The 24,493-nt window shown below is 36.0% G+C and overlaps 3 protein-coding genes across 7 annotated transcripts; 2 read left to right on the top strand and 1 right to left on the bottom strand.

The window, feature by feature from the left end:
• Positions 1-1,170: 1,170 nt before the first annotated feature.
• On the top strand, positions 1,171-5,487 carry LOC125211158 (uncharacterized). Of its 2 annotated transcripts, XM_048110866.2 has the most exons (8): positions 1,171-1,724; positions 3,071-3,109; positions 3,552-3,620; positions 3,705-3,771; positions 4,320-4,384; positions 4,486-4,575; positions 4,671-4,763; positions 4,879-5,487. In XM_048110866.2, exons 1-8 carry the CDS (start codon positions 1,671-1,673, stop codon positions 5,278-5,280), a joined length of 879 nt encoding a protein of 292 aa, XP_047966823.1. In that variant the 5' UTR covers positions 1,171-1,670; the 3' UTR covers positions 5,281-5,487. The 2 variants fall into 2 exon arrangements, with proteins under 2 accessions (XP_047966823.1, XP_047966825.1); XM_048110868.2 differs by lacking the exon at positions 3,552-3,620 and having other exon boundaries at positions 1,172-1,724.
• A 7,542-nt stretch (positions 5,488-13,029) lies between these two features.
• Positions 13,030-15,468, top strand: LOC125212331 (type IV inositol polyphosphate 5-phosphatase 9-like). Of its 2 annotated transcripts, none has more exons than XM_048112461.2 (7): positions 13,030-13,340; positions 13,445-13,552; positions 13,643-13,982; positions 14,147-14,331; positions 14,641-14,749; positions 14,942-15,006; positions 15,081-15,468. In XM_048112461.2, exons 1-7 carry the CDS (start codon positions 13,177-13,179, stop codon positions 15,238-15,240), a joined length of 1,131 nt encoding a protein of 376 aa, XP_047968418.2. In that variant the 5' UTR covers positions 13,030-13,176; the 3' UTR covers positions 15,241-15,468. The 2 variants fall into 2 exon arrangements, with proteins under 2 accessions (XP_047968418.2, XP_047968417.2); XM_048112460.2 differs by having other exon boundaries at positions 13,038-13,340; positions 14,855-15,006.
• On the bottom strand, positions 13,702-19,582 carry LOC125212332 (Acyl-CoA N-acyltransferases (NAT) superfamily protein). 3 transcript variants are annotated; one of them, XM_048112462.2, is made up of 8 exons: positions 19,445-19,582; positions 19,225-19,327; positions 18,598-18,677; positions 18,177-18,494; positions 17,588-17,664; positions 16,556-16,595; positions 16,368-16,436; positions 13,702-13,970 (listed from the first exon to the last, which is right to left on the bottom strand). In XM_048112462.2, the coding sequence occupies exons 1-8, from the start codon at positions 19,550-19,552 to the stop codon at positions 13,941-13,943; spliced, it is 825 nt and encodes a 274-aa protein (XP_047968419.1). In that variant the 5' UTR covers positions 19,553-19,582; the 3' UTR covers positions 13,702-13,940. The 3 variants fall into 3 exon arrangements, with proteins under 3 accessions (XP_047968419.1, XP_047968420.1, XP_047968422.1); XM_048112463.2 differs by having other exon boundaries at positions 16,406-16,436; XM_048112465.2 differs by lacking the exons at positions 13,702-13,970; positions 16,368-16,436; positions 16,556-16,595 and adding an exon at positions 17,235-17,515.
• Between the last annotated feature and the right edge of the window lie 4,911 nt (positions 19,583-24,493).

Raw genomic sequence — 24,493 nt, 5'->3', positions numbered from 1 at the left:
CGCATCCCACCATCATTCTTGAAGCCGTTGCCGACCAACGGCTTTGGATTTGGCATGCTTATTTTGGTATAGCCGGGTCGAACAACGACCTAAATGTTCTCAATTCCTCGCCCCTTTTCAACGAGCGGATCAACGGGTTAGGCCCCTCCATCGAATTCACGGCCAATGGCAATGTGCATAACATGGGGTACTACCTGGCTGACGGCATCTATCCGCAATGGCCCGTGTTTCTGAAGATGATCAGATGCCCACTCGGAGATAGAAAAAGGTATTTTGCCCGAGCGCAAGAGTCTGCGCGCAAGGATGTGGAGAGGGCATTTGGGGTGCTCAAATCGCGATTTGCACTGGTAAAGGGCCCGACGCGCTTTTTCTACCAGGGGGATATTGCCGATATCATGTATGCGTGCATCATCATGCATAACATGATCATCGAAGATGAACACGAAGGCGTCCTCGACGTCACCAACGACCCAAGTGTTGCATCATCGAGTGGTGTCTCAACCGAGTCCGCCCGCCAGGGTGTACCGCACAACGAACATGAACGGTTCCAGGCGTTCATGGACATACACCAGAAGGAGGCCCATCAAGCACTACAACACGATATCATCGAAGAATTGTGGGCAAATAGAAACCGCGCCCACCGCCCTTGATTTTTTTTCTTTGAATTTTTTTTTGATTTTTTTTTCCATTCGTGTACTACTTTTTTTTTAATTTTCTTCGTTGTAATGTGTACCCGTGTTTAATACAACGAACTTTATTACTATTATTTGTTTTGTACTTATAAATTAAAATAAGCTAGCTTTATTATATATTAAAATAAAACAATTAAATTAGTGATGATGTAAAAATGAAATGTTGAGTTAGGGAGAAATAAGGGAGAAACCATTGCAGAGGTTGGCTAAAAGTTGGCTAAAAACTGGGGATAAATTTTGGTGCTGATGTGGCAGGAGTTAGGGAGAAATAAGGGAGACCATTGGGAGTGCTCTTACTACATTGTTAAATGTAGTGATTGACGATTAATTATATCTTAATAATTAACATCACACGTGGCGATGTGTGGGTCCACATTTCATTTGGTAATTCGTACACGTGGCAGTCCGTGGGTCATCCCCACAATCTCTCGCTCCGCTTCCGCCCCCAAAAACACAAATCCATATCCATATCTCAATCTAATTTATTCACCTCTTCAATGCATTTGCATTTGTAAATCAGTAAATATTTGCGTGTTTGTTTTCAATTCCGTTGTTTTAAAGTAGGAATTACGCTATCGTCGGAATCACTGAAACCAACTTTTGAAGGTTGCGAATCATCGACCAATCTCTCACTTAATTTCTGGTACTCCATATGATTTGCTCGGAATTTCCGAAACCTAGAATTTCAATTCAAAATATTAGCGCAATCGTAAATCCGAGATAAAAAATTCAACAAAGCTCCATTAATCACGATGAAAAACTGTTATCCCAAACCGATACTCGTGAAAACCAGAATGGCGGACATCAGGCGCGTGCGGGAGGATCAGCGCTCTGTCGTCTCTGCGTTCGCTGAGGAGCGTGCGCGCTTTTCCTTATCCTCATCCTGCCGTTCCGATCCGGAGGAAAAGGTGGTGAGGGTGCCGATGAAGAGCGTGGCGGCGCGGAGGGCGATGGCGATTAAGAGGGTGGAAGAGGATAATGGAGGCGGAGATTATACGGCCAGGGACTCTTCGTTGTTTATTACGTCCAGAGGTGACACCAATTTTACTCAATCGTGGACGCCTCTTTTGGCTCAATTCATATCTTTTCTGTAATTTTATATGATGATTTGATTTTACTATGGTAGATAATTAATCTTTTATATGCATCATCATGTTTCTATTTACGCATCACTAAAATTAACTACATACACAAAAGAACATAGTATTAAATTCCCTCAAAACAAAAACTTACTACTACTGCTATAATTGGAATAGGCCACATCCGTTGGTGTACAAGCCTTTATTGCGAACTCATTGAAGGAAAATAAATGTTCTATGTTTCCTTTTCTTTTTCTGAATATGAAACGATTGACTGGGTTATTGAAATAAAAACCTCAAAAGTATGGTTCATGTGCAAAGTCTTTGTTGGAAATTTATATTCATTTGGAATAATTATTGGGATTTCCTGGCACTTCTCTCAATTTTAGAGCAATTGATGATTGCTTATATTTTGAGCTAATCCGGACTGGAGCTGATAGAAAGGGTTTGACTTTTCTTTCCTGACTTCACTAATAAGAAGGATGCTGGATAGGTTAGTTGTAGAAGAAGCATCTTACTTTTTCATCTTAATGAGAACAACAAAACAGCAAGTTGGTCATAAGCCTCTTGTGCTGTAACATGTTTTAACTTCCACGGAATTTGATGGCTTATTTGATTGATTTGCTTCAAAGACTTGCTATAAGTTATAACCAAGTCATCCCAGTCTACCATTTTTATAGAAGTTCAGCAAGATTGGCAACGTGAATAATTAATTTCCAACATACATTCTATTGTTTTTACTTATACTTCTTAGGCCCTAGTTCACTAATAATAACTGATGCTCAATATCAAACTGAAAGCTGGACTCCATTATTTTGTTCATGCACATGATTTTAATTTATCTGGCTCTCATCTCTAAGATATTGTGAAGATCTGGTAGTGTTAACAGCCTTAAAAGAGTAACGGCTGAGTTGTAGACAACTCAAAATTCCATCATAGTTCAAATCTGCAGTAGTAGAGTACTCAATTCACATATCATTCTTCCTTTATTCATTAAAAAATCTAAGGCTGATAGACAATTGAAATAAGCACAGAAGTTAATTGCTTTATTAATTGGTGCATGTGCGTATATGACTAATAAGGATTGCCTGTGATGCGATTTACGTCACGACTAATGAATTCAAGTGGTTATTTTATGCATGGTGCACAGTTCTGTTCACATTTCTACTAAGAACTTCATGCTACAATGTGCACCTTATTGTTGCAATACCTCTTTCCTCTTTTTTGTGGTTCCAAATTTTCTTGAATTTGTACAATTCTTCTTGGTCCAGAGTTTATCGTGTTTGTTTTCTGATGCAGGGGGCTGGTCATTCTCTTGCATGGTCTAAACGAACACAGGTCTGCCTAACTAGAGCATAGAAATGGTCATGAATCCTGATTCAAAATTCTGACAATTTGATTTTTTCATTTTTAATTTTACTTACGTGCATTAAATGTGTGTATCTTTTTTTAAACAATGGAAGATATGATGCGTTTGCCAAGAAACTGAACGCAAATGGTTTCAAAGTTTATGGAATGGACTGGGTTGGTGAGTTGAAATTACTGTTCGAATTGGTATTTCCTAGCCAGACACCGCACATTTTATGGACCTTGGTCAATTAAAGAAGAATATGTTTATCTTTGTGAAAGAAGTTTTTTTTGTGTGTGTGTGTGAGAGAGGACAGCATTGCAGGATGAGAACTCATTTGTTATAGCGTGGCATTGACAAAATCTTCCTTGCTGTTTTACAAATAAAATTGTCAGCATATTTTCTGAGAAGATACGATCATTTCAATGCTAGGTGGAGATTAGTCTTCCTCGATCCTTTTCAACAAGCATCCTTTGCCTTCTTCAAATACTAGATGATCACGTCAGTGAAAGCCCTGTTTGTTTTACTATTTTATAGTCTAGATGTGATAGAATTCAACCATGCATATCTATTTGGATGTTGCAGGGGATGAATATTTTTCAATGTGGATGCACTTGGTGCCTAAAAGTACCATGCAAAGCCTCCTTCATGAGTAAGCTTGTTATTTGAGTCTTTACATCTACCTTAAATGTGATAATTGATAGAAGCGTCCAATGCTTCTGAAATTTGGACAAGGAAAACTTTTTAACAAAAGGGAAAAATGACATGGATATCTGCTTATACACTCATAATTCCTCCATACTAGCGAATGCATGTAGCGATGTAACAATAGCCCCAGTTAAGTGAATTTGTCAAGTAAGGTATTACAATTGCCCCAGTTAAGGAAAATTTTCAAATAAGGTATTGCATTAGAGGGAAAGAAATTGGACACTGAATCATCGATGAATAAATTTTCCATGTTCAAAAACCACCTTCATGGTACTCCACAGCCTTTGGATCAGATTTTGGTCTTATGTGTAGTTGGTTTTGGCTTTGATTCATAAGCATAAATGTGTTTTTGATGGTTTTAATAACTCAGTGTCTATTGTGAGTAAGGCACTTCGATGTGCAGAGCTTGCAGAACTTTATGCTGGATATTTTACTTGTTATACGACACAAGCACTGCATATGAGATAGATCTAATAATTTAGCGTGATCCAGGGCATGGTGGCAGCGATGGATTGCACGCCTATGTTCATTCTCTTGATGATGCAGTTAATGATATGGTATTATCTTCTCTTTTGTACAGATATAACTAAGTTTTGCGAATAAGTACAGAACTCCAAATATTTTTTTCTCTGATTCCCCCATTTTCTACTGTCAACAGAAATTGTTTCTCAGCAAGGTTTTAGCTGAAAATCCAGGACTCCCATGCTTCTGCTTTGGACATTCAACTGGTGGAGCTATAATCTTGAAGGTAGTATTTGAATATGTTATTAATTATTTTTACACTGTCACAGTTACAAGTCCCTTTATCTTACCCCTAATTGATGAATGTTACATGACGAGCAGACCGTACTTGATCCGAAAGTGAAACAGCACCTAGCAGGCATCGTACTCACTTCACCTGCCATAGGAGTACAGCCATCCCATCCAATATTTGCTGTAAGTTCAAATCTTGGTTTAATCATCAATCCTAATAGACCTATTCTTCAAAACGAAATATGATAACATATTCATGTAGCTTTTAGCATGAAGCACTATACCTATTTAATTTCAGGTGCTTGCTCCGGTGTTTTCCTTCCTGTTTCCTCGTTTCCAATTCAGTGCAGCAAACAAGAGGGGCGTCGCGGTCTCAAGGGATCCAGACGCACTAGTGGCAAAATATTCAGATCCGCTAGTATTCACTGGAGCTATCAGAGTAAGAACAGGCTACGAAATTCTTCGGATAACTGCATACTTGCAGCAGAACTTGAGCAGGCTGGCAGCACCGTTTCTTGTTCTCCACGGGAGTGACGATTCAGTATCCGACCCCGAAGCATCTCAGAAGCTGTACAAGGAGGCTTCATCGAGCGACAAAAACATCATGCTCTACGAAGGGCTCTTGCACGATCTGCTTTTCGAACGAGAGAAGGAAGAGATCATGGAGAACATAATTTCGTGGCTGAACAGCAGAGTGTGAAGGCGGATACGGAGCAGTCAAAGAGGAATTTGGGAGTCAAGTAGGCGATGAAACACTTGTCTTGGTGAAAAACAGAGCTCTCCTCCATTGTTAATTGTATGTAGAGGAGCAAAGCTATCTCTGCTCATAATTTTTTTTCCTGGATAGGAATGGCAGGGAATGTAAACTGGATTTCTCTTGTATATTAGAAAGGTGTAGATTAATCAATGATGCTTCATTCATCAAGCTTGATTGTTTGGACTCGCAGTTTTAAAAATAAAATGTTATAATTTGTTAACCCAATTCGTAGATTTGCATTATCAATATGTTTGCATTGAAAGCAGCTTCTGTCTAATTCTATTTGAGACCACCTAAATTAAGCTTGTTCTTGATACAAAGTCAATACCTCAAGGGAGATTTCAGGTTTTTGGATTAAATTGGACCGTTTTTTAATATTTTATTAGAATTAGAAAATAAAATATAATTAGGTTTTAGTTTAGCTTTTATTCTCGGCCTATATATAAAAGGCATTTTATTGTAAATTGTAGTCAACTTTTTCATAATGTAGTCAATAAAGATATTTTCCCTTTTCTCCTCCCTCTCGTATCAGTTTCTCATTCATCCTCCTTCAATGGAGGTTTCTCCGTCCTATTCCATTCTCAATATTTTACATATTTTTACCCTTTTCCAGAATATCGAACCGGGGCATGCAAACTCTACATTTTACGAAATTTTGTCTTTTTTCTCCTCTTTTCCCTTGCAAAATACTTAAACTGACCAAATTGGCACTAGACTTATTATCTCTTAGTCCTCGAGACAGATCCGGAGGATCGATCCAATCACTGGCGAGTTCACAATTTTCTCCTCGTCCTCATCTTGGTCCTCTCTCTATCAGTGGACAATTATGAACTCAGTATCAACTAGTCGGTGATTGGATAGATCTCCCGATCGTCTCGCGATGGAATAATAGAAGATAAGGTAATAGACAGTTTGGTCGGTTCACGTAATTTGTGAGAGAAAAGAAGAAAAACAAGAAAAAATCTCTTAAAATGAAAAAATTCTCATGCGTTGATCTCGTATTCTTAAAATTATGTAAATTGGATCTCAAATCATGTAATGGTGTCCAATCTATACATATATATAAGGGGAGTTTTGGGGGTGTTTAGGAAAATAAGAGGAATTTTAGAGGTATTTAGGGAAATGGCCATTTAAAATAGATATTAGATGAATTAAAAATATATAACACGTGTGATTAAGTGTTAGTTGATTATTTAATTTCCGTAGTTAGTGGATTAGTGATATAATTAGTGGTAATGTTGCACTTAATACATTTTCTTTAATAATAAGAGGAGTTACATTCCAATTATGCCATTTTAATTCTTTCCATGGCCTGTCTTATAACTTCCACCATCTTAATTTTGTAATTTATGTCGTGTTAATTCCATGACTCCTTGTGTTCTCATTTTGTGACTATAAATGACATAGAATTGTAGATGAAATTACACAACTACAAAAGTATTTTCCCTTTTCTCAAACTCTCTACATTTTTAGGTTGTATTTTTAGGAGTAGGACTTCTGTATAATGTCTTTATACTTTTTGAAAACAAAATCTAATTGGTTTTCTAACTCTTAAATATGTTTCATGCTTTATAATGATGCAGGAGTTTAAGATTGGAGGGTTACAATTTATACTCTTCGGCCGTGCTCCCAAATACAGTTTTGAGTACTAGAGATGCTAGAGAAAGAACAAATAATTTTGTACTTTGTAGTAGACGGGGTGGCCCTCTTTGCTGCGGCCGTGCATGAACACGGCCTTTTCAAATTCTTCTTCGTGTTGTTTATGTTGTTCTCTTTGCAGGTCTTTATGGTGGAAGTGATTTATGTTTTGAAGTGTCGAGCTTAATTATGTGATTTTTTTTCCTTTTCTTCATGTACTATTGTGAAGTGTCGAATGTATAATTTTTTCATGTAGCGCTCTATATGAAACTTAGGTTGGTGGCAGCTCTTATTCATTTGTCTTTCCTGGACGTGGTATGGGTAGTAGCAACTACACGGGAAGTAGGCGATGCGGGAATACTATTAGGGTGTGCAACCAGTTTTTTTTTTCGGCTAAATGCATGCATATCGGTTGTATATTCCATGCTATTTTGCTGTATTTTTGTTGATAATTTTGATCGATTTGACTATCTTCTAATATATATTTATACATTATTTTTATTGACATGTGTTCGTGATTGATCTTTTGTATTATAGATCAAAGTGATTTAAATGATATGTGATTTGTGTGCAATTTTTAGTTTATAAACTTATTTGGTTATATGAGTTTAGAATTTGAAATAATAATATTGTTTCTCATTCGGTATATGTGCTTTTTTTTCTTTGTTTGATTTTATATTTTTTAATAATTATTTTTATTTTATATATTTATGATTTTAGATTTCATACAATGACATTTTTATAAATTTATGAAATCATTTTACAGTATAAAATAAGTTTAAATAAAAGAGAATGGGTCGTGGATCGCACGTGGGTGATACTAGTTTAATCTAAAAACTGAAATTTCCCGTTTGCGGTCAATTAAATGTCATTTTCAGACATGTTTTATAAAATAGATATAATTACATTTATTAATTTTGTGTCAAAAAGTGTCTGAGTTAATCTAAAAATATTATCTACGTCGCTATTCACTTCTTTAATAAAGGCAAATTGGCAACTGCAATTTAATGATTTGAGTTGTAATGCTCAATCCAAAAAAAATCCACTGCAAATAGAAAGTGAGAATTTTCACAATAGGAAGTGAAAAAAATAAATAATACAGTAAAGTGTAGTAGGCACAGCCCAAATTCTAAAAAAACATTATCTTAATTCGTAAAAGGAAAGGTTCCTCAAAGTTGAAAGATGTTAATTGGCTATTGCAAAAAGAAACATAAAAAATACAAGTAGTCCACTTAATTCTAATATTAGAAACAAACGATAGCAATTTATATTAAAATTTTAAATTGAGTTCCATCACTTCACTCAGCGACGAAGCGCACATACTTTACATTCGCAACAAATTATGCAATGCCACCTTACAACATGTATATCACCAAAATCATAAAAACAACACTAATAATTTTAATTATTAATAATTTTAATTATTAGTAATTACTCCCTCCGTCCCGGATAATTCGGGTCACTTTGACCGGGCACGGATTTTAAGAATTGTAATGAAAAGTGGGTTGAAAAAGTTAGTGGAATGTGGGTCCTATCTTTATATATTAGTTTTATAATAAAATGTGAATAAGAATGAGTTAGTGGAATATGGGGTCCACTACCAAAAATAGTAAAAGTGAAGTGGGACAAATCATGTGGGATGGACCGAAATGGAAAACTGGGACGAATTATCTGGGATGGAGGGAGTAATACTTAGGATGACTTGAGAATTCGGCAATTATAATAACATTATTATCCCAACTATTAAATGGTCCTCACATTTCCTCCCAACCTATTTTTTTGCAACTTGACATTTCATATGGTATATTTGAAACAATATATCCATTCATACAAAGTAGGAGCAATTTTTTATTTAGGTTTTTTAATTAAAAATCCAAAATAATTGATAATTAGGTAAGCAATGACGGGTGAGTATGCTGTCGCCAATCTGCGTCCAAACTCTTCTTATCAAAGAGAAGTAATTGCACTTATTTTAAAAAATGGATTGATGAAGTAATTATGCATATTTATTAGGGCTGACAATTTTTGGCACGACGCGATAACACGACACGAACCCATACGGAATTAATGGGTATGTGTCAAAGCTTATTGGGTTCATGTCCTTATGTGTCGACACGATAAGGACACGAAAATTTCGTGTCGTGTTCGTGTCGTGTTCGTGTTACACGTTAAGTATACTATAATATTATTTTGTGTCATGTTCGTGTCGTGTTCGTATTACACGTTAAGTATATATAATATTAATTTTATTTTTATTTATTTTAAAATTTTAAAAATTTAAAATTAAAATTAAAATTTTTCATATTAGAAATAATATTAATATATTATAATATTATTATTATAGTGTTGTTATCGTGTTGTGTCGTATATGTGTTGTTATCGTGTTGTGTCGTATATGTGTTGTTATCGTGTCGAGTTGACCCGAAGTGGTTCGTGTCGTTAATGGGTTCGTGTCGTGTTCGTGTCTGAGGGTAGCGGGTCGTGTTCGTGTTCGTGTTTGGAGTTTTCTTAACGGGTCGTGTTCGTGTTTGTTGTTATCGTGTCGACACGATAACGACACAACACGCACGATTTGCCACCCCTAATATTTATTAAGTATGGAGTAGTAATTAGTTACGAAATGAAACATTATTTCATAAGGGAAGATCCAAATTAGAATCCCGTTAAAAAAAATTTATTCTTATAATATTTTCAAATATTTGAAATTTTGTGTAAAATATTGTCTTATCATCAAAGTACATGATTGGAAATTTCTCTTTTCAATATAACGAATACCAAATTAAGAAATATGGCTTTCATTGAAATTAATCATGCATTTGCCTATTACTTAGAAATACATTATGATTTCAAATGTACTCTTAAGCCAATTTTCGAAGAGGTTAGATCTTTATATATTGTCAAATTTCAAGGTATCTTGTAATTGTTAGCAAGAGAACTATTGACATTATTATTGTGTAGACTGAAGCAAGTTATTATGAAATGGAGATTATTATATTTCTCTTAAAGAATGTATGTTAACCTTTTTCAAGTCACAAGGAAAAGGAAGTAACATTCCATAAAATGTACCAGCATCCCTTTTCTCCGACATAAAAGGAGTAAGATAATTACTATTCCCAACTCAACATTCATTAAATTTTATTTTATATACTCCTTCCACCCCACAAAAATATGTGCAATTTCCATTTTTATCCGTCTCACAAAAATATGTGCGTTCCATTTTAAAAAATTATATCAATTTAATAATGTATGTCTCATTATCTACTAACACTACGTTAACTACCATTCTCCTTCTCTCTCTTACTTTACCATACAATTCTCCTCATCTCTTTTACTTAATCAATTTTGTCTTAATCTCATTCATTGCCCATATTTTTATAGAACGAGGGAGTATACAAGTGAAATTCTAGTTTTTTCTGTACATGCTGATATTGGTATATCTAGAAAATGAGTTTTTAATCCTAAGTCAAGATAATTTTTTCGATTAGAAGATCATGATGTATAGATGTAATTAAAATTTTTAATAAAAAACATGGATGTACAAATAAATTTGACCTTCGAATGCCCTTAAACTTACTGATTAAACTTTCTTGTTTTACTAAGTGGTTTTGTTGGCTCAAAGAAAATTGATAGGTTGAGTTACATAGAAATTGACCCTAGGTAAAAATAAAATAAAAAAATCAAGCTAAGAATGACATTTTGGAAATGCCAAAGTTGATGGCCTGCAGCCCATTGTAAAATTGGCTTATTGAAATAATGAAACATGCCCCCATGTGAAAACAACATAATATCATATTCCATGATTTAAACCTTTCACTTAACTTATATTGACTTGACATATGTCGTTATAACCAACTTTAATATGGAGTAGTATTTTAAACATGGTCCCCTCTCCATGAACCATCCTATTTAGGTATTAGGAGTAGCAATTTTCCTACTTTAATTTTTTTTTTTTATCGAAAAAGTGCATAAACTTTCGAATTTACTACTAATATTTCTCCAAGTTTTCTGATCTCTGCGATGATAGCCAATAGGAAAAAGGGATAATAATCTTAGTAGACGCTGCAACAACTGTTTCACTAGTGGTGAAAGTGATTGGTTTATAATTTTATAATGAAAATTTTAACGTCGCCCCAAGACCAATAATTAAATAAATCCCACTATCATTAATTCTAATGAAACAATAATGTTTATATTCTTATTTGATTACCGGCCAGCCAATCAGATTGCGAGGACTACGTAAAGTAACAAATAATGCTCAACAGTACACAAATCAAACAGAGTAATCTGATTGGCTTAATAGTTGCTTGTTTGTCCATTGTTGATTGGTCGTTCATTGTCTTTTTTCTTTACTTTTTATTGTAATAGTAGTAGTACTTACTATTGTTTGGTCGTACATTATTTTGAATAATTACATATTCACTCCGTGCATACAAATATGTGTAAAAGTAAAATCAACTATCATCCGTCCAAAAATTTCCATTTGTGAAAAGTTACCTCAACTTTTTACTCTTATAAATCAAATTATTTACAACTAATATCATCATTAAAATATTAATAATGATGGAATCTCACTGTCCACTGTCACTGCTCTAACTCTCTAAGTCTTTAACTATCTTTCTTTTCCTCTCTCTTACTAGACTATTTTTGTCTTAATTCTCATGTCATATCATATGTCATATTTTTATGGGACGAATGGAGTAAATCACAGTACATCATATACGAGAATGAGAGTCGTAGCTGAAAGTGAAATAACAAAATTCAAATTCACAATAATTTGCACCAATTAGAAGCTGAGAAAGGGTTTCTTATTTTATGTACTTTCATAATTTTGATGGTAGAGCCGAACTTCCCATTTCATGAGCTAGTGTCAATGAACCTTGTTGTGTAATCTCAGCATAGAAAAATCCATGTGACAGACAAAAATCGTTCAAAGTAGTTGTCGACAATTTCAAATTCTTTCTTCGAACTAACCCTCGAGAATTTTTGTTCAATTTGAAGTCCTAATAAAATGACAACGTTAATTATTATGCATTATTTCCTTCTCAATGCCCACATTGACGTTCTAATTTGCCACATCGAGTTTAATTTCGGTGAAGACTAAATTTATGGAAAATAGCTACAACAACTAAGTTCGTATTTTTTTTACTTTCAAAGTTTACGAGCTAAACTAAATTTAGGCGCAAATAGCCTTTTAATATTTCGCAATCCAAAGAAAGAAAAAAGTTAAGCTATAAACGAACATGGTGAAAAAAGGAAGATTTAGTAGCCTCTTATAATAAGATTGTGTTGCATATACATGATCTAGTAATAGTGTGGTTAACTCTAGCTTGGGGTTAAAAATCTCAAGTCTGAATCCACTATCTTTAAAATTATTCATTCATTCAACCAAAAAGGATTGTGTTGTGTACAGGTATGTCTAGTAGTAAGCTAAAGTTCTCAGGTTTTAATAAAACCATCACACATGGGATCTTTAAAATTATTTGTTCATTCAAAAAAAAGATAGAGAGAGAAGCACCTAATAGTTAAAAAAGTGAGGCAAACAAAACATACGACAAGAACCTCACTGAAAACAAATGAAATTCATGAATTTTAAATTACAAGAATTTGTGGTATGGATTTATGGCGCAGCAAAGATCGCCTGCCTAATTCTGGAAATGTTTAGCGGCGTTGACTCAACATCAAGTGGAAATGCAGATAAGAAAAAGGGTGGCCAAGAATGATAATTATCTAAAGTAAAAAGTTCATAATGATCTCAACAAGAAGAGTAAGTCTTCTAATCTAGTTGAGGTTGTCTCATTTTCAATGAATGCAACTTAGTCCTACTTCCAAGTTGAGGTTGTCTCATTTTCTTCTACATCATTTTCAGCATTAATTTATCTTGTAATTTGCTGTAACAAGATTAACTTTTCCTTTCAGTAGACCCCACCGATAAAAGCCCCTTCCAACGAGCCAAATCGATCCCTTTCCCGTTTCGTTACTCTCCACTATCGATGTTGGATTCAGTCAGGCCTACATATTCACCCACCCACCACCCTTATATCTAATCCTTTTATAAGCTGTATCTAACCTTCACTATTTTCTGCACTAGCGTGGTTTACTTCGACCTATAAAAACACTCCTCTACAACACAGATACCCCACGAGGGAAGTGAGAGCATGCACTTCTCTATAGTTAAGAAAGAAAAGTTTTCCCGTTGACACCATGGTCGCTGAGCTTATCATGGAGGCAAGTAATATCCTTAGGAAAAGAGTGAACGATGATACTTCCATTCCACACTCTGGTAATATGTCAGAAGCTTCAGCACAAAGCTCAAATCAAGCTTACTTCCGCTCCCAAGAGTATTATATTCATCACGAATCTTTCAAGTACGGTCAACTTCTATATGCTACGAGGCATAGAAAATATACCATTATTGTTTCTAAGTTCTAACCGCATATGTCTGCTTCTTTTTCTTTTTCCCCCTAAAAAGGCTCTTTGTAGGCTCTTGGAACGTAGGAGGCGTCCGACCTCCAGACAACTTGAACCTCGACAAGTTGCTCAACACTGAAGACACCATGGCAGATATATATGTTTTGGGGTAATCTTTAACTATTATGAGCATGTCTAGCTAAATGAAAGGGACTAGAATCAGCTTTTTTTTTTATTATTAACTAATAACTCCTGGAAGGTTTCAAGAAATTGTCCCTCTCAATGCTGAAAATATTTTGGCGACAGAGAATAGTGACGTTTCAGTGAAGTGGAACTCTTTAATTAAAGCAGCTCTTAACAAGAGGACACCGGCAGAAGATACATTACAAAAGACAGAAATTGGAGAGTCACAAAGAATTTATCCCCTAAGAACACAGAGTTCCACCAAGTCTAATGCCACAGATTATAAATGCATAATAAGTAAACAAATGGTAGGAATATATATTACCATATGGGCAAGAACCGAGCTACACCAGTACATCAACAATCTGGGTGTCTCATGCGTCGGATGTGGTATCTTGGGGCGCCTGGGAAACAAGGTAATAAGTTTGAATCAGACTTGATGAATGTTAATGATAAATTATGAAGATAACCTACTCTTAATGGTAATGTGTCGTACATTGCATGTGATATTACTTCCAAATTTGTTTTGAAGTATACTGATATACCAGTAGTAACTAACTGGATCTATACGATATTACAGGGTTCAGTCTCCGTCAGATTTTGCTTGCATGAAACAAGCTTTTGTTTTGTATGCAGCCATTTGGCTTCAGGTGGTAAAGAAGGCGATGAGAGACACCGAAATGCAGATGCAGCACATATATTAGCACGCACCCTATTTCTGCCTGAACCCCTCCGGCATTTGCCCAGAAAAATTTTAGACCATGAGTACGTATATCAGATATATCGCTCAGATCACATAGTGATTATGCTGTCTATTATTTTATGGGAGATGAACTGAAGTTGAACCTTTTTAATGCAAATTTAAGCATAAGTACTGCTTTCTTGAAAGCACTAGTCACTTGATAACTTGCAGTGCTAATACCCTTATACATGGAAAATATGAACAATTTACTTGAACTTAACATAAGAGCATTTCTAACTTGTTTTGAATAACTTCAAAACATTACTTATTATCAATACTGGATTCACTCATGTAGCCTCTAATGCTCAAAAGTTGCTCCTGTTTTGCAACAGCCGGGTGATTTGGCTAGGAGACTTAAATTACAGGATTCACCTGCCTGAGGATACGACGAGATCCTTGGTGAAGAACAAAGAATGGAGCTTACTGTTAGAAAATGATCAGGTAAAGAAAAATAGGAAAACTTTTGATTGTATTAAAAACGTACTTCACCTAGAATAGCCACAGTCAGTTATTCTAATAATTTAATTCTGCACAATTCAAATAAAGTTGATAGCTGAGATGAACAAAGGACGTGCCTTTGAGGAATGGCATGAGGAACTAATTGAGTTTGCACCTACATATAAATATGACCAGAACTCGGATGACTATTATGGATCTGGTCAAAAAATAAAAGTGAAGAGAATGCGAGCTCCGGCATGGTAAGCCATTTTCCCCTTTAAATTTTCTACTCAACTAACTGTTCCCAGATGTGATAGAAGTAGAATTTGTGCAGGTGTGATAGAATAATTTGGTTTGGCAAAGGACTGAAGCAGATCCAGTACAACAGAGTTGAATCCAGATTATCTGATCATAGACCTGTTTACGCAAGGTTCACTGCATATGTAGAGGTGTCTAAACTCCCAGGAATGCAAAGCAGCGCCTTGTCAAGCTGAACTGCTTATTCAGAAACTGATTTATATTAAGTAAATCTGAATGACTAATTCCTATATTTTGTAGCTACTAGAGGATATAAGCAAATCTTAATGTACCACCTCCACCACTCCCCGCCGCCAGATTTGTATATTTATGATGGCAAATGTACAGAGAGTGCTGGAGCTTCAATGAGATGCACCATATAAAGATATTATCAGATATATCATCTACAACCAAAATTTTGAATTGTTGAAATTTATTTAGTTCAAGTTGAACTTTGGCAGAAGTGAATAACGAATTCAAAAATAAAAGAGCAAAAATGGGGCTACTAAACGAAAAAAAGAGTACAAATCAGTTGACTAAAATAAAAGCTGTCATGAAAATGGAGATTGTTTAGTAGTAAGTTACTATCACTAATATATATTGTTTAAGTTTGTCATCCTTATTATAGCTTACATGACATAAATCAGTTTTAAATGTGGAGGGGGAGGAAGAGTTAAATAAGAGTAGTGGAATCTCTGTATATAAACTCAAACAGGATATTTTCAAATCAATAAGCTTAGGAAGTGGCTGGAATCTATGTTAATTCATAATCTCATGACTTGGCATGATTTTACAATTGGATATCATCATACTCCAAGGAATTACTAATCCATGCGGATGGGATTAGTCATCCCTCCCCCCACCCCTTCATATTCCTTATTTTCAAGAATGAATTTCATCTATTCTTTTGACAAAAACTATCCATTAATTTTTGTTATGATAAATTAACCATTTCTTTTATCTCTCTTGGATATCGTTAGATGAGTCAAACTGATCGGCGTGGACTAAAAGATTGTCAAACTCGTCCAAAAATTGGGCTGAGTGGGTCAGCAATGTTTGACATCTCTAGATAATATGTGAGCATACTAGATAGAAATGTTAGATTGATATGGACACACTAGTATAGAGCTTGAACCTCCAAGAGTGCTAGAGCTTCGCAATAAAACATTCTACAAAAAAATTCATGAGTATTTTAAGTGTTTTCATTAAGCTATACAGCAGTCCTCTCAATCAAATAATTCGAGTTCGGGGCTGTTTTACGTGGTTTAATTGGTTGGAAAATATCATATGTTTACATGTTAAACACATTAAATTATAAACACACCTCCAAGACTGCCTGAGCTTCATTGTCTAATGACTTACAAAGTATCTCATAGTTTTTCTCTGGTCCCAACTGCAAGAGGAAAAAAGATAATAACAATATGAATATGGGAATTCCAAGGTTTAAAATATTAACTTTTCACCATGTTGGGGAAGTTGGATAAAAGTTGACAGTATCGAGAGTGTTCTAACCGGATTTACTTTTGAGGGAGAAATTGCAGCAATTGTGTACCTGAAAGAGATTAAAATGCAATAAAGAGTAGTTGAGAAGCCACGCAAATACCAGCCCCACCAAAAAAACCAATGAAGCATTAGAGTCATGGTTCTGCCCAAGCAACTGGGGCCTGTCAAGCATGATATTGCAGGTGGACGGTATACATGAATTGCGAGAAAGATATTTCCTTTTTTCTTAATGAAGCTACACAGGAAATGGAGGCCAAAAAACAAATTTCACAGAAAAAATATCTTATGGTATAATATCGGAGTCCCTTTTATAATGGAGTTAATCAGTAATTTCTAATGAAACAAAATAAACTATGAGACAAGACATTGTTTTTTTACATGAAAGTCGTCATAAGAGAAAGATTTGCAGTTTGCTGATGAGTAACATTTCAACCAGAATGTGATGACTTAATGTGCTGATGACAAAAGTTACATAAGCAATTTTAGGCAAAGCAATTACTAATCGTACTTTACATTTTACATTCTCCTATAAGTAAATTGCTGGGATCATCACTAAAAGAATCTTGAAACTGGTTTTGAAAGTGTCGGCCTGAGCGAACCATTGCTAAAAAAGTGATGTCTGAGAAATATTTCTATAGAGCTTGTAGTGAGAAACAGAAATATCAAATCTCAGTTTAGTAGTTAGTTGGCATGAATTATTGCACACATCAGACAGGTAGGAGTCAAGTGTCAAAGATCATGTCCGCTACTATTCTTTGTAATGCATTGCAGACCAGAGTTAAGAGAAATTACAAATATCATGGATACAAGTCATGTGGCTATGTTCAGTCTCTTGTTTCATAATACGCAGAATAAAAACCAGTTAAGTGATATACAATCTGGATTAGCTAGTGGACTGTGATGTTTTTCAAACTAGACGTTGCCCTGGCTGGCAGTTGGCGGTTCAGAACTTTTATTCTCTTTACGATTCTACATAAAAAAAAAATAAATGATGTATTTACCATATAAATCATTTCAAACAGTGTATACACAATGACCCACCTCAGTTTACATATATAAAAGTTCATTGCCATTGGATTTGCTCTTTGTACGGTTAGAACCACAGCACCCATTCCATTCTGAAATAGAAGCAATTTTAAGCAATGAGTTTCTCTGAACAGGGGAACCTCGCCATTAGGCATTAGGAGAAATTGTTTCAATGAGTGGCATTTGAATTTCATGGGCCATCTTAGTGAAATTAATGGAGAGAGAATTCAAAGAGACCAGTAATATATTCTTTAATGGTATAGACATCACTGGTGGGTTGGCATTTGTGAACGAATTTGTTCAAATGATTTTTTTCTCACACAAAATCCAGATTCTGCATAGGTACTTTAAGGGGGTATTTAGCAATCTATGGGTATGGGGAATGGGAATGGCTAACACATACCCAGACCCCCAAACAAAAACAAAATGACTGATTCCTGACTTTTCGAAATGAACTTGAGTGTCATGGAATGATTCTGCCACACCAAACAACCCTCTTCTTTTAATTCCAATTCCCCACTTCATTAACCCCCATAAGCCTCACTCAAATTTAGATAAGAAAAATATATTCCAGCTAAATGAAAATAGGAACATACAACCATACCTGAGAAGCAATTAGCTCAATTAGTTGCATTAAGAATTTCCCTAGTCCCTTTCCTTGAACACGATGCTCAAGCTGTAATTCATAAACATAAAGTACAGGCACCTCTTCCTCCAGAGTGAATCGGTAATGTACAAAACCTACAATAGAGCCCTTACAATTGCATGGCCTCTCCACATCCCTGAGATCTAACGCTTTATCAGCATCCTCATCTGATACCTCATGCACAAATATGTAACGAGCTTCAGGTGCAACCATATCACGTCTCTTGATCTTTTCTTCATCTGACCACTCTGGTCCAAAAGGTGCCTCCATGTTCAGCTGAATAAGAAAATACATCCAGGGTTGGCAAAGAAAAAACACAAATCAAAACATATGTTTTGAGAAACGCAGCAGAAGGATTATTATATGACATCAAGGCTACCTTGAGAAGGTTTTGTATGTATTGTTTTGTCCGAACAGGGAGCCTATCGCCACGTCCTGACTCCAAATGCGCATGCAATCCTGGTAATGACATGATTTAGATAGTACTGTGAATATTTAAAACAGAAGGCGTCCAATGCAGGAATCAAGAAAGAGTAACCATTACAAGAGCATGTCTGTTTAGCCAGTATGATACATCAATTACAGGATACATAGATTAAAAACAGGAAAAATCGGAAGTCTTGCATTTCTCGGGGATTCCTAATAAAAATTTGCAGAAAAAAAAGTCCATTTGATTTCTTTTTCAATCACAAATCCATTATTCCAAACATAGAGTGCTGTTACAGTTTCAGTACTTGAATAGCCACCATACAGCCATGAAAGGTCACATAACAACCACAGTGTACTACTTAGCACATTATGCTCTTACAACCCCCAAAACCACAACAACAACAATATAAGTGTTACTACTAACAATTACTATAATAGAAAAAAGAAAAATCACATTAAGTGTCCTGCCAACAGAAAATGAATCTCTCAATTACAATGCCGCCACATTAGCAATTAATTTCACCAAATAGTATCAGAAAAACTGTAAGAGACAACAAAGCTTGAGATGCAGACAAACCGTTTCCTCGATAGTGGCGAAAATGCGGACAAGTATCGAGATGATCTTTCACCGAAGAAGCGGCTTTGATCCTGTTCTCGATTGCTTTCTTCTTCTCAATTATCTGCCTTAGCATATGGATTGCGAAACCGATATTAAATCGAAAACGCTCAATTTTTCAGCTTAGGAAACAATGATTACAGGAAATAATTCAGTTTAATTGATGGATAAACCAATATACCTCTCGCCGCGTCTTCTTTCTTGCTCTCTCGCAACTATTGCTTTCAGCTTCCATCTGAGAAAATTTTTGTTTTTGTTTCCCTCGCATTTGTTTTATTTCGTCTGCCATTTATATACTCCTATATTTTCCTTGAAAAATAATATTACTCCATGAAATAACCCAAGACCACCCCCACCCCCCAAAAAAAAAAATTTTTTTTACTGTAAATCGTAAATTTTTTATTTTCAATTGTAATCGAATATGATGTACTTTCTATTGAACTTTCATTACGAGGCTTGAGTCCCTAATTTACTACCTCCGTCCCACGATGAGAGTTATTAGACTCCACATTCAACCAATCAATTATACTCACATTTTATTATAAAACTAATATATATAAGTGGTACTCATAATCAACTAACTTATTCAACCACGTTTCTTTACATTTATTAAAATCTATGCACACACTAAATGTGACATTTAATGTGAGACGGAAGTAGTAGTTTTTTGGACCATAGAAAAATTGGGAAAATGATAGGAGTACTATTTTTCATGGACAGATGATTATTTTTTTTAATGAAATTGTTGTATTTATAAACTTTGAAATTTACTTTAAAATACAATTTGAGCTCCAACCAATTTCTAAAACTCATCCCCACCCCCATAACGATCCGACTTGGAGCCGCGTCTTTGTGTGGCAAATCAAACCTCTTCGAGGAGTCTCCTGCCACATTCAACCGATGCCACACCCCTCCTATGTTGGACCTGAATACTCGCACCCCCACCCTACAACGTCAAACTTAGGAACCGCAATAGGCAGTTTGGGTGTGCCAGATCCAATTTCTCTGAAAAGTCTCAAGTCAAACTCAGCCAGCACCACACCTTTCCCTATGTTGGACTTGATCACCTAAGAGCATCTTCATCCATGCTCTTAGCTAAGACACGGAAGTGGACCTGGATCCACTTTTACTCCTTAACCTTAACTAAGAGCACAACACTCACATCCGTCCTCTTAGCTAAGAACAAACTCAAGAATTTCACCATTCTATTATTCAATTTAAATAAAAACATTTTTACAATATTAAAATGCATTAAAAATACCCGGAATACTCTTACAAATTACAAAATAATTAAAAATTACATAATTCAAATCCTAAAAATTAAAAATTACATAATTCAAATCCTAAAAATTAAAAATTACGTAATTAAAATCCATAAAATTTCATAATGAAAAAGTATGAATGATAGATAATTTGATGTGAAAAGTGGATGATGAACGTGTGTATTTATAGATGATTTTGGGATTTAAAAAAATCCAAAAAATCCAAAAATAACGTCCATAAACGGCTCTATTTTTTGGGAATCTAAAAATATATTTTTTTATAATTTTTGGTATTATTTCGAATTATTTCCGAATTTAAAAAAATAAAAGAAAAATCAATTTTGCCAACGGCTTAGCCGTTGGCCAATCACATGGTGCCATGGACGTGCTCTTATTTAAGAGCAGCATCGTGCCGCTGGCACAGACGAACGACGTACATTGGCGGACGAGCTTGTCCTTGCCAGCGGCAAGGACGGACGGACGGCGTTCCACTAACCGTTGCGGATGCTCTAATACTTTCCCTACTTCATCCCCTACTCCACCTCTCACAAACATAAGTGAAGGGCCCACCATCATATTTTATGTTTGTGAAGGGTGGAGTAGGGGATGAAGTAGGAAAAGTATTAAGTGATCTAAATTGCCGCACGTCCGCAACACAATGGACTATGTACCGCACTGTTGTGAACGGTTGACACCTCTCCTCTGCACCCGTTGTAGATGCCCTAGGACCATAGATACATATGAGTAATGTTGAGGTAGTATGTACACATTATAAGTATATCGTATTTTATAAGATAGGTCTGCCAAAATACTCTCAATGAAACATTATAAATTTGTTGTAAGATACTAGTAGTAGTATAAATTAAAAAAATATAAAATTCTCTGTACCACAGATTCATTAAACATGCTTTTTTTTTATATAATGCTCATAATCTAGGGTTGCAAATAGTTGAATTCATTTGAACGAACACCCTAAACCCAGAGCCAATCTCCTACTCCATAATTTTAACTCCACTCCTACTCCACCTACTCACAACAAAATAAAATAATATTATAATCATGAACAATTTTTAATAAATGAAGATGGATTATTTTATTTTGGTATGAGTGTGGAGTAGCTGTAGAAGTGTGGTAGGATTGTGGAATAGGGGATCCGCTCCGTCCTAAACCACTGTTTATATATATTCATAAGTTGAATTAATTACTGGGGGTCCTATTCTAATGCTTATAGCACTCTAATCCAAAATCAAGACTAAATCTCCACCCTTGGATTTTAAAATGAGTGGATGAGATTAAAGCTCACAAAATCTCAATAAATAGTAGACAAAATATCAACAAAAGGGTAATATCGTCATTATGTTATCATATGATAATTTTCGCGAGTGTTTTTTTATATCAACATTGTGTATTACAAATATCAACAATATGACATTAGAATATCAACATAAGGACAAGAAAATATATTTTTATTGAGATTGGACATGCATAATATTGAGATTTTGCCTACAATATATTCAGATTTTTTATTGTATTTGTTGAAAATAGCTGCTTATCAACATGTACGAAAATTGAAATATAATTTATCAAATTTCATCACCCGAACATCGTCGGAACATATGCAATTGAGATCTCGTTGGAATCCTTATTAAATTATCTTTAATTTGATATATTTTTTGTGAAAAAATAATTTAAATTGAAAGAGTTACGTAAATTTAAAGATTTGAGATGATTTTGAGGAGAGAGAAAATAGTTAGTTATAATTACTACATATAGGATTTGACATTAATACCCTTTTAATTTAATTAATAATTATTTAAATTTAAAATATATTACACTTGACATTATATTAACCACAAAATCTTCTAATCTAATGATTAAAAATTGGTCTCAATTTGAAATTGATAATTAGTTAGCAATTGATTACATCCCTAATAACTAAATAACAAATTTATATTATGTCACATTAAATAGGACTTTGGACGTTTAGTTAGGTTGAGGAGTGTATGGAGAAATTATATAAGAGCACTCCCAATGGTTTGGGGATAAACTCCCTTATTTCTCCCTAACTCCTGCCACATCAGCGCCACATCAGTACCAAAATTTATCCCCAGTTTTTAGCCAACTTTTAGCCAACCTCTGCAATGGTTTCTCCCTTATTTCTCCCTTATTTCTCCCTAACTCAACATTTCATTTTTACATCATCACTAATTTAATTGTTTTATTTTTATATATAATAAAGCTAGCTTATTTAATTTATAAGATAAAACAAATAATAGTAATAAAGTTCGTTGTATTAAACACGGGTACACATTACAACGAAGAAAATTAAAAAAAAAAAAAAGTACAAGAATGGAAAAAAAATCAAAAAAAAAATTCAAAGAAAAAAAAATTCAAGGGCGGTGGGCGCGGTTTCTATTTGCCCACAATTCTTCGATGATATCGTGTTGTAGTGCTTGATGGGCCTCCTTCTGGTGTATGTCCATGAACGCCTGGAACCGTTCATGTTCGTTGTGCGGTACACCCTGGCGGGCGGACTCGGTTGAGACACCGTGACTCAATGATGCAACACTTGGGTCGTTGGTGACGTCGAGGACGCCTTCGTGTTCATCATCGATGATCATGTTATGCATGATGATGCACGCATACATGATATCGGCAATATCCCCCTGGTAGAAAAAGCGCGTCGGGCCCTTTACCAGTGCAAATCGCGATTGGAGCACCCCAAATGCCCTCTCCACATCCTTGCGCGCAGACTCTTGCGCTCGGGCAAAATACCTTCTTCTATCTCCGAGTGGGCATCTGATCGTCTTCAGAAACACGGGCCATTGCGGATAGATGCCGTCAGCCAGGTAGTACCCCATGTTATGCACATTGCCATTGGCCGTGAATTCGATGGAGGGGCCTAACCCGTTGATCCGCTCGTTGAAAAGGGGCGAGGAATTGAGAACATTTAGGTCGTTGTTCGACCCGGCTATACCAAAATAAGCATGCCAAATCCAAAGCCGTTGGTCGGCAACGGCTTCAAGAATGATGGTGGGATGCGTACCTTTGTAGCCGGTGGTGAACTGGCCTCGCCACGCGGTTGGGCAGTTCTTCCACTGCCAGTGCATACAGTCGATGCTGCCGAGCATCCCCGGAAAGCCGTGGGTCCTCCAGTGCCAATCCAGTAGGAACTGGCAGTCAGCTGCGTCCGGCGAGCGAAGGTAGTGCTCCCCAAATATCTCTCGCACGCCCTGACAGAAATTCTTCAGGCACTCGTTGCCAGTCGTCTCGCCGCATTGCAGATACTCATCGAACATGTCGGCGGACCCTCCGTATGCCAACTGCCGGATGGCAACAGTGCATTTCTGTAGGGGCGATAGTCCGGGCTTCCCTGCTGCGTCTCGCTGGAGCCGGAACTCGGGGTAACGCGCGGACAACGCATTAACAATGCGCAGGAAGAGGGAGCGGCGCATTCTGAACCGGCGACGAAATACATCTGCCGGATAACGTGGTTCCTCCGCGAAATAATCGGCGAACAGCCGATCGTGCGTACCAGTGTGGTTGCGAGGGATGTATCGGCGCCGCCGGCGGATTGGCCGTTGGGGGGGTGGCTGCTGCATTCGAGTGATCTCGCTTTGTATGCAACGGGAGATATAGTTGTTGATTGGGTTGTTGGCGAAATCCGCTACATCCCATCCGGTGGGAGCGGGAGGTACCTCTTCTTCGGAAGAAGAATGTGATATTTCCTCGTCGGACTGAGCACGAGACGATGAATCAGAACTCATTTAATAAAGATGGAGAGAAAAAAGATTGAAAATTTGTGTGAATGAAGTTTGTAGGTGATGAATGGAGGAAGAGGATGAAATATTTATAGGGGTGGAAATTAGAATATGACCGTTGAGGAAAAAAAAAAAAAAAAAAAAAGATCATCGCCGAAAAATCGCCGAACAGCTCCCCACAGTGGCCGGCGATGATCCGGCGATAGC

This window comes from Salvia hispanica, chromosome 3 (genome assembly GCF_029641045.1).
Source record: "Salvia hispanica isolate PSC_SH4W2 chromosome 3, Shi_PSC_v1, whole genome shotgun sequence".
Taxonomy (NCBI): Eukaryota; Viridiplantae; Streptophyta; class Magnoliopsida; order Lamiales; family Lamiaceae; genus Salvia; species Salvia hispanica.
The sequence above is the reverse complement of the archived record's forward strand: the minus strand, read 5'-3'. Positions and strand labels throughout refer to the sequence as shown.